The 16,765-nt window shown below is 34.7% G+C and overlaps 1 protein-coding gene across 5 annotated transcripts in view; it reads left to right on the top strand.

Moving 5' to 3' along the window:
• Positions 1–15,652, top strand: part of LOC124357168 (four and a half LIM domains protein 2) — a 492,077-nt gene extending 476,425 nt beyond the window's left edge. For all 5 annotated transcript variants that reach the window (XM_046808680.1, XM_046808678.1, XM_046808679.1 and 2 more), the window contains 3 exons: positions 9,656–9,825; positions 11,439–11,625; positions 13,852–15,652. In XM_046808680.1, coding sequence (XP_046664636.1) covers positions 9,656–9,825; positions 11,439–11,625; positions 13,852–14,009 — 515 coding nt within the window. In that variant the 3' untranslated portion in view covers positions 14,010–15,652. The remainder of the gene's footprint in view (positions 1–9,655; positions 9,826–11,438; positions 11,626–13,851) is intronic.
• Positions 15,653–16,765: the final 1,113 nt, after the last annotated feature.

Raw genomic sequence — 16,765 nt, 5'->3', positions numbered from 1 at the left:
AGGAATTGTTGAAACATTAGTTAGTGGAAATTAATGAAAAATGTTATATGCATTAGTGGTGAATCAAGTCTGGACTATGCCATCGGTTTGTGTATGCCATAACTAGATCGCTTAGGAATTTTGAAACATTAGTTGTGGAAAATTAATTGAAAAATGTTATATGCATTAGTGGTGAATCAAGTCTGGACTATGCCATCGGTTTGTGTATGCATAACTAGATCGTCTAGGAATGTTGAAACATTAGTGGAAATTAATGAAAAATGTTATATGCATTAGTGGGTGAATCAAGTCTGGACTATGCCATCGGTTTGTGTATGCCATAACTAGATCGTCTAGGGAATGTTGAAACATTAGTTAGTGGAAATTAATGAAAAATGTTATATGCATTAGTGGTGAATCAAGTCTGGACTATGCCATCGGTTTGTGTATGCCATAACTAGATCGTCTTGGAATGTTGAAACATTAGTTAGTGGAAATTAATGAAAAAGATGTTATATGCATTAGTGGTGAATCAAGTCTGGACTATGCCATCGGTTTGTGTATGCCATAACTAGATCGTCTTAGTTGAATGTTGAAACATTAGTTAGTGGAAATTAATTAAAAAAAATGTTATATGCCATTAGTGGTGAATCAAGTCTGGGACTATGCCATCGGTTGTGTGTATGCCATAACTAGATTCGTCTAGGAATGTTGAGACATTAGTTCGTGGAAATTAATGAAAAATGTTATATGCATTAGTGGTGAATCAAGTCTGGACTATGCCATCGGTTTGTGTATGCCATAACTAGATCGTCTAGGAATGTTGAAACATTAGTTAGTGGAAATTAATGAAAAATGTTATATGCATTAGTGGTGAATCAAGTCTGGACTATGCCATCGGTTTGTGTATGAAAAAATAAAAAAGTCAAAACTCGGCACTGTTAAGTTACTGTTTACTGTATTTTGGGTAATGGAGGGCGAATGTGGAAGTTCCGTAATCTCCCAGGCCGGAAACTCACGTGTCACGACATACGATAAGGGTGCAGATAGTGTATCCGATATTTTAAAACGTTACATCAGTTTATTATTAATGAAAACGAGTCATCTTTATTTTTGTATTGTGTTTATATTCCATCACAAGGATGAATATCATCGTTTATGCAACAAAATACATTTCTTGATCTCGATATACAAAAATGTGATGAGTTATTATTTTGTTATGAAAAGTTCAATAGTTTCCTTTGTCGATTTACATCGAATAGTAAAATACGCTTCTTTGACCGAAACACATTACCAGTCTTTGTTGTATTTGTATTCTTATTGACCCGTCGATCTTCTTATTTAGTAATAGACTATTACTTATGCTTATACCACCACAAAAGCGTAATTGCCTTGTTGAGAATTAATCTATAATCAGATCATATTTCAAAATGGTTTTAATATTCTTATAAATATAAAAACCATTATAAATTGCTGTTATATTTGTCCAAACCCCCAAGCAAAAATCAAACATACGTCGTTGTTTAGCAAACTGAAACCTCCAATCCATGAACTCTAGTACTTTTCATACCTTGACCTCTTTCCAGATCACGACAATCGATACGTGTAGGAGCAACGACCTTCTTCTGTAAACACGTCATTCGGATCCTCTCGGATACTGTAACTGTCTAATCCTTATCCTTACTCTTTATACTATAGTTAAAAGCATCTTTTGAAGGTCTTTTTCATAGTGATGATCTGAAAGTCTAACCCAAAAAAGGTTAATCACATTACTATATGTTAGGCTCAGTAATTATTTCTTGCGTGTGAAAATAGTTCCGGGATTTTAACCTAGGTCTGCTTAACACTCGGCTATCAGGAACCATGTTAGAGTCTGGAAGTAACAAACGTAATTTCTAGACTGCAATAGTATGTGTAGGATAACAGGACATTTGCCATCATTAAGTAATATAACAACAGAAAGGCGACGTTTCGAACTGTTGATATTTACCCTCTTCTTCAGGCGACCTAATCCTAAATTTAAGCAACAGTTCACACACATGCAAGATGAACTTGACTGTCATGATGACGAGTGGCGTTCCGCAAAGTTAAATTCCTATTCAACCGCTAATCACCTGTTGTGGTATTTGCATCATAATGTATTCAAGCGGTACATCTGTGACGTATTGTGATGTTTGGTTTGTGTTTCTCCTAACTTGATGCTCGATTTCAGGTGTATTTAAATGGTTTACATGTACAACGCCTTTGAATTTGGCTTCTTTATGTTTAAATTGTTTACCGCTTTGCTTGCGTAATTGGATGCAAAAGTCTCGAATTTTGTACCTGAAGAAAAATGCAGACGCTAGTTTTTGAAACACCGTGTTTTTGTCGATGTTGTAAAAATTAACTATGGTTTCATATATATATATATATATATATATATATATATATATATATATATGTATATATATATATAATTCTGTTACACTTTCAAATTTTCGAACGTCAATAATACAATTTAATAGTACGAGTAGCTGAAAGTAGATTTTTATAAAGTAGAAATCATAAATTAAAGAAATGATGATGCAAAACTAGTGAATTGTATGAAATATACATGAAGATCTTTTAAATTAATTAATAGCTTTCATGGTGCCATGTGACTGCTTCACGATGTGGCAGGGATTACCTTGCAGAGTGCAGTATAATCGATGAGAACCGGGTTTTCCTCAGATGACGTTACAAAAAGTGTTGTGTGTGTGTGTGTGTGTGTGTGTGCGTGTGTGTGTGTGCGTGCGTGCGTGCGTGTGAGTGCGTGCGTGTTAAAACCGCTCTGACATCCAGTCCTCACATGTCAAATCCCACCTTTACCAACATGGCCATTCTTCTTCGAGGTCAATTTGCATCTCCATTTATCCACCGAGACTTCTACTTTGTCAGGCTTGACTCACCCTGCTTCCTCCAACCACTTGATTCATGGAGTCTTCACTTTGACTTACAAATGTAAGTCCGACTGCTGAGTTCTCTTTCACTTGAATGCAAATTGTGTTTTCGTTCTGTCGCGTCTTTTCGTAGACATACTGTAAGATTTATATTGCAGCTTGGCTTTCATGGAGCGCTTCTCCAATATTTTAAAGTAGACATTGTTACCTCTAAATATGATATGATTTTAAACAGGAAGAATTTTATGATAGAGAGTAGCTTATTTACTTTACTAAACACAAAGCCTAAGTAATGAATTTGACATAACTTAAGTTAAACACAAAATCATAGAGTAAAATGTATTAATTCTGGAAGAAATGGACCAAACCATATATTAAACAAGGTACCCTTTAAGTGCAAACTACGTAAATTTTCCTTCTATGCGGTATAGGAAAGTCGATATAGGACATAAAGAAATATTCTTCTAAATTTGTTTCAACTTATGTTAAATATATTTTTGTCACATCACAGTATGGAAAGTCGGAAGACGTCTATCTCTAGTTCTTCTAAATTTCTTTTCGTGCACAGGCTGCATACCTTATACAGAAAAATCCACCTTTTTCTGTCCTATGAAAGTTGTTTGGCAATTAGAAATTCCATTTATTAGTAATTCATTTAAAACGTTATTATTGCTAAACCTGGTTGTATAAAGTTATAAAAACGAATTTTAAGGTTACATTTACACTTTTCAATATCGTTTTACGATGTGTGATTTCCACAGAATATTCGCAACCAATATACGAGTATGTAATTCACATAGTATTCTGTTTGTGAGCAAGTTGTTTATCAATAACCACTGTAGATTTTCAGATTTCGTGTTGTTGACCACCAGCATAGTAGGTGCAGACAGGTGTACATATGTGCAGGTAGTTCAGCACACAATACTGTAGAAGCCTGAGATACTGTAATTGTCTCAAGAGATATAGACGGGTTGTAGACCACCGACTGGCGACTACCGGTATAGTAGGTGCAGACAGGTGTACATATGTGCAGGTAGTTCAGCACACAATACTGTAGAAGCCTGAGATACTGGACTTGTCTCGAGAGATATAGACGGGTTGTAGACCACCGACTGGCGACTACCGGTATAGTAGGTACAGGTAGGACAAGTATCTCATTACGTCGAACTCTACCGCATGCTGACCCTGACACCAACTGATGCTTATTCTAGTACATGCCTTAAAGCCGTTGCTTAGAATTTGATAAAGGGTTGAACTTTCTGATACCTCCAATAAGAATGTAACATTTCTTTCTGAACTAATTTCTGATTCATTGAGGATCAATTCCATGCTAAATATACCAAATTGCCTGGTGTTTTGTGAAATAACTTGATTTCTTCTTTGTGAAAATGGTCATAAACATTAAACAAACAGGAATATCTGTAGCTCAATGGAGCCTACATTTTGGCGTGGCAAAGATTCTTAGGAATGGTAGAGCTTTGGGTTATAGAACATTTCATAATTCTGGATGAGCGCAGAATTCAAATTCAAAATTGTTCAAACTGGAATTTCCTCTTTTAATACATTACTGGAGTAAGGTTGAAAGAAGTAAGCGTTTTGGGGCAAAATTGAAGATTTTTATCTTTAATCGATTTCTACATATAAAACATTTTTCTATTGGATACACTAAAAATAATATTGTTTTGTTGAAACATTTGTAAAGCGTATACTATGAATGAAATATGTCTATCTTTGCCACTATTTCCTCCACGATCAAGTTTTGGCGTCTTTTTGAAGTTTTAATTCAGGTGTATATTCTATTTCGAACGCTAAACACATTGACAAGGTGTTATATTCTGGTCATCCTGCATATAATGTTTTATTATAGAATTAGGTTAGCGGCGGGTCGTCTACATCCAGCAAACAACATTCCGTTGGATGTCTAAAAGTGCCCTAACTCGGAATCTAGGTACACGATTATACCATCAGAGGCAGGAACAACTACGACCACACAAAGCAGTCAAGTATAATAACCTACCTTGGCAACAGGTGTTTATTATATCTACAACTTCACAGCCCACGACATAATAGTCATACTTTCAGACTTAAATAGTACATTATATCGAAAATCTTAACAACATTAATATATTTCTGTGTTTGAGTGTTTTTGAATATGTACATACATTGTTTGAAGATACCTTTTTTTCTTACAAGTAACCTAGTTATTTAAACACGCCCGTTCGGAACTCTTTTGCAAAGCTATATTGTGTAATGTTTTCTTCTACAATATACATTTTACGCATTGTTATTATTATAATACACTCGCATACTCGTATATATTCCTTTGAAGTTGTATCACAATAACTTATCATGTATTTCTTTAAGAGACTTTCTCTGAGCATTCACCTCAGTTTTAATCCAATTCCGACGTTGGACAAGATGTTGAAGGTCAAAGTCACATGACGAAATCAAGTGGAAACGGTGCTTCCCTGTGCCAGCCGCGGACCGGTGTACTACGGTCGGTGATAACGGACACGCCACCGCTTGCTCCACACCCCTTATCACTCCAATTTGTCTGCACCTTCCCACACTTGCCCTCCTCCGCAACAATTTGCTAAATTGGCTTTCGATTCTTTATTTCGGGAAAATTACCTCATTCCGAGAGCGAAGTGTATGAGAGTGGTTTCGAAGTTTGGGGCCGCCCACAAGTGGCTTAGATCCGGTCTTATTTCTATTTAAATTTACCACTAGGAACATAATTTGCCACATAGAACAAGCAGCAAGATCAATAATTTGGGGTTGTAGTGCCATAAAAATTGTATTTAATTTATCTTTATTTTAAAATTTATTTGTAGACTGTCCTCTAGTTGTAGGCCAACAACAGTGCTGTAGGTCCAGCTTAGTGACATTGGACACGATACTTGCTATTGTCCCGCTACGTAAGAGTTCTTTACTGATATTGTGGGATCATTTGGCTCGTTAGTGGTCTCGTTTCACAACAGCAGTTGTCTGACAATACGTCCACTTTCTTGCGACACTTGCGACACTCGGGCGTGTACTATAGCAAGATCGTGGTGCAACGACTGACTTCGGGTTCTCTTTAGAATGTTTGGGTTCAATACGAGTGCCAAGATGGTGAATAAAACTTTATATTCTCCGCTATATGAGCTTGTCTTAAACACTCTTGGTAGAAATGTTGTTCAACATTTTGGATTCTTTTAACAAATGTCCCACTAGTTCAATTTGTTACTCTCGGTATAATAATCTGTGGAAATTTAGGTAAGGTTCCTTTAACACTCCATCGTTCGTCTTTCCATTAAAAGGGACAATAAATCGTTTTAAGTTTTTAGTAGGATGAATCAATTATTAATTATGCCTCAGTAAATTTTTAAATGTATAAAAAGCCGAATAGAAGCTGGTATAATATACAAGTAAGAATGTGATGTTAGCGCTTTAACATTATCGTTAATCATGTTTCGTTTGGAGCTCGTTAGGGTAGGTCAGGCAATTAGCCATTAAAATGTCACCGAGGCTCCATTAGTATCGGCGCCTTACATTTTAAGGAGCATCTAAGACTAAACTACGTGCCCATTATCACCGGCCCAGTTTGTGACCTGGTTGAGGGCGAAAGCAGTCGATGCGGTTCCGGCAATATGGGTTTAATCGATGTCGAGCACTTCATGTTAGCTCGCCTGCCCCAATTTTTATTACTAGTACATTATAGAAGTTATCGCTACATCATAACTGTAATACATAGAATACGCTTCTGCTTTGTGATGTAATCATTCGATTAGGACTATGTTTGGTTACAGCTTACTTAAACTTATTATTAAGAAGCTCTTTTCTGTTACAATACTACCTAATAAGGTAAGATATGTAATAAGGTATGTTGTTTCGATTTTAACATAAAAATTGTTTTAGTGCAAATGGGAATTGACATTACGTTTGAATCAAAGTCGTAAATATTTTTGGGAGTTTGGATGTTTAACATGTATAGCTACAGTGTTTACAAATTAGAGTAAACAGAAAATTACAGTAGCATTATGTACGTAACGGAAGAAAATGTATGCTTGTATTCTATTGCGCTATTTTGTTTATTGTCTTTGTATTTTGTGCTTATGAAAATCATGATTCATAAACAGTTTAATTAAAAAGAACTCTAGTTCTGGGAAATTATTATTTGTACAATTTGTGACGTTTGAAGAAAAATATATTCTGTGAGTTCAAAATGGTTTTAAGCTTTGATGCAGAAGTTCACAGAAGACCGACATAACGACAAAAATCAAAATGAAACGTTAATAAATATACTTTAATTATTAGAAACAGGTTGTTCTTTATTGGTTATGTTCATTGTTGTAATTGACGATTTCAATTTTTAATAATACAAAACATGTTCATTTTTGTACTTAAACTGCATTCTTAGATCCTGTAACATTATTCCCAGATTAAACACACGGATAACTGTATTTAAACGTACAGTTTCAATTCGCTACACAATTCTATAGCAAAAACTTAGTTCAAACGGATCTCTGTCGAAAATATGTAAATTTAGTTGTAAGTTCCTTACATTGGCCACGTTTTAATCCTCTTAGCAAGTTGATATGCACCTTGATTAGTCGACCCAGCTTGTTTGCATACAGTTATGGTGGGTATAAACCGCAATACCAAATACGTTAATGGCAGATTAGTGACTCAGAGGCGATGTAACCTTATACCGTGTCTGTGGCTAGCTCTGAGCTCTACTTGCTCCTGATACCGGATTGCAGCATCTGTGTGTCAGCTTACAATGTGCCGGACATTGGAGATTATCCAAATATCTGTAGACGTCTTAGAGATGATAGATGATATCACCTTATCCCGTATATGTGGTTAGTTCTGAGCTCTACTTCCTCCTGATACCGGATTGCAGCATCTGTGTATCAATCAACTTACAATGTGCCGGACATTGGAGATTATCCAAATATCTGTAGATGTCTTAGAGATGATAGATGATATGTGGCTAGTTATCCACCTTATCCCGTATATGTGGCTAGTTCTGAGTTCTACTTCCTCCTGATACCGGATTGTTGGCTCTGTATAACAGCTTACTGCCGGACGCTGGAGGATATCCGCACGTCTGTAGACGACTCTGAGATGATATAACCTTATCCCGTATCTGTGGCTAGTTCTGAGTTCTACTTCCTCCTGATACCGGATTGTTGGCTCTGTATAACAGCTTACTGTCGGACGTTGGAGGATATCCGCACGTCTGTAGACGACTCGGAAATGATATAATCTTACCCCGTGTCTGTAGCTAGCTCTGAGCTCTACTTACTGGTGCTAATTACACAAACGTTATAATTTCACAGTTTACTGATTTTAGGTGTCAATGTATAAACATCGTAATATATATATATATATAAATGTGTGTGTGTGTGTGTGTGTGTGTGTGTGTGTGTGTGTGTGTTCATACAAATATAGTTGCAGAGGTGTTACGATATGGATAAACATTTTAGGATTAGTTTAAAATGTGTAATTGGTCTAACTATACAGTTAATTTCATTTTAAAACTTCAAAAACGCCATCTTTTTAAAAATTATTCAGTAACAATTCAATATTTTCTCTAGAAATACCAACACGTCGAAAAAGAGCCTACGTAAAATCTACGAGAGTGAAGAAATGGTGGTAATGTAAACCTAAGTAACCTCTTCCCACCTCAATCCAGTTTTACACCCTCAATTCGACCTAGTTATAGTAATTGGCGGCGCGTGCACTCTTCGTGTTTCCTGAAGTATAACTTGTAAAGTAGTTGTGTTTATGCTGATGACATCAGGTCTGGTTGGAATCTGTCTCAGCTATCCTAGGCTCTGACTTCATCACACTGCTATCTCGCTTATATCGACATGTAGGCTACACAATCAAGGTATCATCTTTCTTTTATAATAAATATTATTACGATGTCATTTTAATTTTTACATGTTGAACGAAAAAGAAATAAAACCATTGTACTACAAAAAAATTCCGAATTGTTTTCCAAATAAAATATTTTTTTGAATTCTCGGAAAATGCACTATCCCTCACACTACCTAATGACGAAATAATCACCACTTTTTCGTTCTTTCATCATAATATTCAAACCCATTAAAATATAAATATATTCAATGTCTGCTGACTTGTAACACTTTATTATTATGTATGGTATTATAAATGTACAGATTGTAATTAATTTGTTTTTAAATATTATTGAAGTAAAAACAGGTTTTTGTGATAGATTTTATTCTTTCACCACTTCTCACGCTTGGATTAGTAAGCATTTAACCTGTTTAAGTCCAATTTCTTATACTGTGTATAGCGACATAACGAGGTAAAGAAGATAACATAAACCTCCTAACATAAACCGTGGGCATAAATAAAATAATATTAAGGTACATTTGAATCTATAATTTGTTAATCACTGTACATTTATGAGTATAAACAATAATGAATAATTGTAAGTTAATCATAAGTAAACGATCTTTACAGTTCGTTTCTCAATGTACAAAGTAAAACAAGTAGTAACAAAAACTGAAAAGACAGTACTGGGAAAGCTAAAGCCTCTGTGCTGTATCATTTTTATCGTATACAGGTTATAACTGGACAGATTATGGCGGTCTCTGTTTTCGTGAAATTGTCAACCTTGTCCCCTACTATCGGAGCTCGGAATAGTTTACATTCAACTTGTCGCAGACAGGCCTGGATCATTGTACTGTTTCACAATCTAATCACATGAAAATTATCAATATCCTGTTTTCCGTGTGCAGGCACCAAGAAGATGGAATACAAGACCCGACAGTGGCACGAGCCGTGCTTCGCTTGCTGTGTCTGCAAAACTCCCATCGGCACGAAGAGCTTCATCCCTCGTGAGCAGGAGATCTACTGCGCCACTTGCTACGAGGAGAAGTTTGCCACTCGCTGTGTCAAGTGCAACAAGGTACAAAATCTGAGTTCTTAGTCTTACCTGACCGTTGTCGTGAATATCATCTTGCCAACACATTTAAAATCTTGACATACTTCGACCTCACTGTGAACAGGCCTTAAACTTGTGTGGCAGCGCCAACAGTGCACACCCGCTTAGAAATTTAAGAGAAATTGAGGCTCTTAGAACTAATCAAGAAGAACTTCGACAAAGAAAACAGCATCAGATTGTCCAAAAGCTGGTAGTCTGGTTTAAAACAACCCTAAGTGATTGCCGGTAAGAGTGAGCTGGAGTAAGAGTTAAACCAGTGAGCCTTTAAAAGGTTTATATAACTAATTTGTTAATTAAAAGGAGAAACTATATGAGCAAGAGTTATTGTTGCCATAACTATACTTCTTAAGTAAGTCTTCTTTGTCTTATTAAATTTTGGTTTTGTTTTATGAGTTTGGTTTAGTCACCAAAACAATGTTTATTTAAGTATAATAAACACACAGGCAATGTCTGAGAGATTTCATCAAACTTTTATATTATGTTATATATTAGACTCGATTATGTTGTTTAGTTAATGCTTTAGCAATAATTGTTATTAGTTTAGAATAATACTCTGATTAGTTCAAGGTCAGGATGGCATGTAATGTAATCATATAACATATAAAAAATTTGTAACAATGAATTTTGTTTAAAGAAAATAGGAAGTAAATCGATGTTCTGAGGTAAAATGCTCCATGAGATTGGATAGGATGGTAGGAAAGGAAGAGCAGGCTTATATTTAACAAATTGGAAGTTTATACTTCTTCTTCTTGGCTTAGAAATACTAGGTTGGAACATGAGTGGAATATTTCTTGTTCACTGAGAAGTCTTTATATACCACAAATGGAAAAATTATTCATTCTTCAACTGAATCTCTCTTGGAACTTGAAATCTACCATGATCAGAATATATTTGAAGTGTATTATACCTACAACATTAATATTTAAATTCAAGGAAATAAAAATATTTTATTATATAGAACATTGGGTGAAAAATTATACAGACAACTATTTAATTGAATTAACAAATAAAATTAAAATTTTCCCTGGTAATTACCATTAAATAAACGTTACTGTTTAAAGATAAGTTTAATAGGTTAAAAGTTGAGAAATTACACTCAAAGTTTAATAAAACATAGTACATAGGTGCCTTCGTGGTATAAAACAGGTCCAAACAAGATATGGTTTGATGTACTATACAAAGTGAAATAAATCACCTGAAAAGATAGCTGTGCCAATATTTTTTAATTCTTTGTAACAAATTATTTGTCCTCTTCTAAAGGGGGTAAAACTATTTTACACCATTTTCATGGAAAGTGGACTGACCTGACAATTATTCTATTTCCAATTGAACTTGAGTGTAAATTTACACATTTATAATCTTGCTTTACATGTATTTCTAACATTGAGTTAATATTAAGTTTGTACATATATACAGTACATCTATGTGGTTTTCTGGCAACTCTCAGTGTTGTTGAACCAAAAAAATGACAGGCTTATTACTAATATAGAAAGCAAATATAATATACATATTTTCATATGTCTTAAGACGCAATGGCACCAAAATTCTCATAGTAATATTGTAACATGATTCTGTAGATCATCACAAGCGGTGGCGTAACTTACAAGAATGAGCCATGGCATCGTGAGTGCTTTTCTTGCACCAACTGCAGTACTACACTGGCCGGAGTGCGCTTCACTTCGCGTGACGACAAACCTTACTGCGCCGAGTGCTTTGGAGAGCTATTCTCTAAGAGATGCACTGCTTGCTCCAAACCCATCACAGGTATACATTGCATCATTTTTTCTACAAAACAAGCTAAGGAAACCTCTGCTGCACTTAATCCTAAAAGATCTTGCATGACTTCTAAAGCAACAATATTTTCTATTCTGTTCAAAAAGTGCAAATCCTTCCAGTTGTGATGATTTTTTTGTTTTCTACTATTGAAAGATTTCTATAGGCCTAAGTTGTATAGGTCCCATGGAAAGTTGTAATTTACCTACGAGCGTTTCCTGCAGAAATAACTTTCCTACAGAATCATATAATTATTATCCTCTCCCTCTCCAGTTAAATATTCACATAGCATATACTCAGCATTCCTCAAAACCTAAAAAAAAGGTTACCAACAAAGATCTCCATTCTATTTAAATGCTTCTTCAGGAATGGTCTCAATCCCTTGTTACCTGTTTTACAGTTAGCAAGTGGCAGGATATTTGGCACAACCTACACTGAAAAGAAATGAAGTACGAGCTTTCTCATATAAAGACCCACAACTGGTGACTATTGTCTCAAACCCAGTCATTAATAATATGACACGCAAGGCTTGTACTAATCTCACATAAAGGTTCTGGACTTATAAATAATGATGACTTCATTTGCCCACTCATTGACAGCTCATGATTGAATTTTCTCAGCTGGCAACCTTAAAAATACAATCACAACAGTTGTAGAACTGAAATTGTAGGAAAACAGAGCTTTTAGTTCTCCATTCTCTGCATGAACATACAGCTACTCCATTGGTATGATTGAGCCGATTTCTATGATTACTTTGACTGTGACTACATTATATAAAGCAGAGAAATGTACATAATGGCACACTGAAACTTTTTTCCAGATGAACCTTTTGAATACAACCATTCTTGCCCTACTTTTGATCACTGCTTACCATAGATAGTCACACAAGGGCTCTCCCTTGTAGTATCTACCATCCTTGCAATCAGGAAGTCTGGTAAAAATATATTTAATATCTTGGACATATCCAAAGTACCATCATCACTTAACAATAAAGATAAGCTGAGATGACCTACCTCTGTCAGTTTCCCTATCTGGGCTTCAGATCCTCTAAGAGAAAACGTACACTCTTCATGGCCACTGTAAAAAATTGGCACTTTTCTTGTGGCTATATTTTAAATAAATAGGACATTCTTAAGGGTAGAATGCTGCCACCAGAGCACTAGCCACAGCACTTGTAATGATGAGGTCAGCAATCCTTTGCACTTGAAAGCACCCTTACAAGACGTTCAGGATAATGAGAAATAGGTCACATCCTGCCAAGATAACATAGAAAAATTAGTATGTAAGGGCAAAATTGAGGGGTAGTCTTGGCTTCATCTAGTGCCAAGCTGGTTGAACCTGATATTGTATTTTGATTTAAAAAGTACAATAGGCTTATAGTTGCACCTATATATAGCATTCTAAATATTGATTTTCCTATTATTACACAGTGGCATTATCTTAGTAAGACTAATATCTGTGCATAATTTTTTACTTTGATATAATATCTAGTAATTCAAATTCACAATCAAAATGAATATACCCTCCCTGCAAAATGCAGTTTCAACAATATATAAGAATAATTTGTGTGTTAAATTAACATAATTAACTTAAAATTCGGGATTTTAACTCTCTGAATAAATCAAATTAAAATATAGAGATGGTGACATAGTAAAGGATAAAAAAACGCCACAATGCTGCCATATGAAAGTAAAAATAATGTACTTGCTGTTGTAATTCATTAATAGGTTAATTGAATAGGTTCAATGGTAAACACCTTTAACCTTATGTGAAGTTAGCATCCATGTGTCTAGTTAAATGCTGCAATTCATATTTATTTCTTTATTTACATTACGTGTATTTAAATAAACCATCAATGATATTAAATTTATTAAAAGTTAACATTAAAGCACATGTGATAAGGAGGGTGACTCGAGAACAAAGTTTTCCAGGCACCCGCTCTCTACAAATTGTTATTTATAGCAATACAATCTATAGTCTGAAAATGTTTGTAAAGTTTTTGCAGAAAAACTTCATGGATGTCCTTTATTATTCCCTTATAGAGTTGTGATGTAAGATCCTTGTCTACAAAGTACTGCACTCCCATAAAATACAGAGATTATACAACACAACACATGATGACAACACAGATGATGTTGTATCACACTTGTTGTGTTGATGATACAACACAATTCTACTCATTTTAACCATATTGTAAAAACAATCCTTAATTTTCAGGAATTGGTGGCACCCGTTTCATCTCTTTCGAGGATCGCCATTGGCACAACGATTGTTTTATGTGTGCGTCCTGCAAGACGTCTCTGGTGGGCCGAGGCTTTATCACTGATGCGGAGGATATTATCTGCCCAGAATGCGCCAAGCAGAAACTGATGTAAACGAACTTCGCACACGCATCCTAGAGCAATCAACAAACAAACTGCACAATTCATTTCTTCAGCTGCAAGGCACTTCGGACCTCAGATTCCCAAATGGCCACCACCATCTGGATTCTTCCAAAGAGGTCCCCGAACAAAATTTTCCTCGATCGGCTAAAGTATAAAAAGTATTGTACTCTGTGATTTGATTGTTGCCATGATTGTGCCGTGATAAATGCGCTCTCTTTTTCTTCTAGAGATTTTACTCTCAATTAACATGCCTTATGCAAGATCGATTCGGTGGCCCTAGAGACCGAATCCTAGATGATAAGGTGCAATACAGGTAGGTAAGTAATATCGTCCCTTGTAGGCTTAGGCTCTTCAACATTTGCACTCCTGGAATAGACCGTCACCTGTCGTTTATTCCACAACTGCAATTTACTATAGAAACCGTGTATAGAGTATAATAAATTAGTGTATATACGCTTGTGTCTTCCTGCTTATGTGCTGTGTATTAACGTATGTTTGATGTTACACCATACCTACGTAGGAGCTAGCAACAAATCTGTAGATAAAGTTATCGTAGATATAATATAGAATGTTACACGAGGTTAACTTGTTAATCAGTTATTCTTATACTAGACTGTAACACTGGATTAGGTTCAAATTATTTTAATGGATACAGATATACAGTTACATATGCTTACTAACGCTTTATCTGTCACGTAGGTTAACTGCATACAGTGAGCATTGCCTTATCGGACCGATGCGTACTGACAGTGTCTTACACAATGTCGCAGCTTAGAATAGAATCAAACTATTTTTATAGACTGACCACACACAGAATTATGGCCAGAGATTACAAAAGTGTTATTTTCATAAGAAGTAAAGTTAATTTTTAACCAACATTTAACAATGTTGAAAAATCAAAAGTAATTGTATTTTCAGTAATCTAAATTGAGTTACGTATCGTAACAAGTGGTGGCCTTATACAGGATCAACTTTAGGATAAGAGCAGGTAAGTAAATTAGTCCCCAGGTGCATTGTAAAAAACAAACAAACAAAAAACACCATTTGTATTAGAATAGTCCCTAACCACACCATATCAGTTGTATTAAATATATTATAATGTAAATGTTATATTTATAGAATGACCTTGTTGCATTGTTTGCCAAGCAAAATAAATCAGCAGGGAAATATTGTTGTATTAGGTTTGTAATGGTGCTATTTAATTTAACAATGTTAGATTCTTTATTATAAATTATTTTTAAACTCTATTTAATTGTCTTAGGATTATTATTGTTGAAATTGTAAGTTTGATTATCATATTATATACATGTTGAAATTATATAACTATGGAAAATAAAGTGTATACTTATTGGAATATTTATGGTATAAATATTTATTTATATAAAATTGGTGATAATCCCAAACTAACCGACCTTGGATTGTTATTATTTTATTATACTTAGTTAACTTGATTTTATTTATTCATAATTTGCTTTAACAACCTGACAAAGATAAGCTGTTGGGAAGTGCGGTGGGACCCTGACACATGCACCATTACAACGATCAAGGTGGCTTTGGCTTCACATTCCACTGCCTTCCCAGGAACATCTTGCTTTTTGTACCATGTTAAAACTGAAATAAAAATGTAGAAAATTTTTCAGCTTTTTTCTAACTCCTCAGAATTGTCCATTTGCATTTTGTTGTGACAATACTTTAAAATAAATGATGTATTTAGTATTATTGAGAAAACATATGTAAAGAAAAACTTGAAGGTTCTTAATATTTTTGTTCACTGTACAGATAATTTATAAAAACAAAATCTATTCTGTATAATGCTTCACTAAAAATAGAAAATTTGAAAGTACATCAAGCGTGAATTAAATTATATCAATTTGGTAAAATTTTAAAGAATTTTCCAGCATGTGCAAAATTTTAACTTGACCATAACACATATCAACTTCCTACTTTGTCATCAATAGTCATACACTTAAATTTTGGAAGATTACTTATTTTGAACATGCTTATGTCTATCATTTAAATTTTCCAGTTTACACTGCTTCTAAACATTGCTAACACAGTTAAAATCTTGAGATGTTTATTTTAGCCTCGGTAGGAAGTACCTACAGACGTACCAAAACCGACAATGCCAATAATATATACCCACTTATAAAGGTGAGTGGAAGGGGGCAACTTTTACTGTGATTGGCTGAAAATCAACCAATCAGTAACCATGACTTCATTACAACCACAGACCAACTTCTTGACAGTCTGAAGCTTTACTTTTTGCTAAAGTTGTTTTCCTCCTTTTTTCTAAAATTTTTTTGTACTTTAACTTAGAAACTTGTATTGAAGTTTTTCTGATAAAAAATAAAATATGATCCTACCTAATATATTTCTTAATCAATATCAAGCCAAAATTTAAGTTGAATTCTTTAAGCCAAAATGATATCAGCAAAGACAAGCTTTTAGCCCCATATGAACAGATGTGCTCAAAAATAACTGTTAGCAAATAACACTTAGCTTGCTCTCCAACTCTTACTAGCAAGATACTAATACAACAAGGAAGACATAGAGAAACCTCATCAAAAAAACTTGATTTTGATGCAAATGTCTTACTTGGACAAGACCAGAATATGATGTCACCTCCCCACAATGCAAAACACCATTAATTGATGAGACAACTGGAGTTAATTCAGAGAAATATTGAGGAGTCTATGTTATTAAAAGAGGATTACTCTCTGAAACCTTTAAATGATGCCAAACTGATA

The sequence above is a fragment of the Homalodisca vitripennis genome, chromosome 3 (assembly GCF_021130785.1).
Source record: "Homalodisca vitripennis isolate AUS2020 chromosome 3, UT_GWSS_2.1, whole genome shotgun sequence".
Lineage (NCBI taxonomy): Eukaryota > Metazoa > Arthropoda > Insecta > Hemiptera > Cicadellidae > Homalodisca > Homalodisca vitripennis.
Note: the sequence above shows the minus strand (reverse complement) of the source record. Positions and strands in the feature narration are given on the sequence as shown.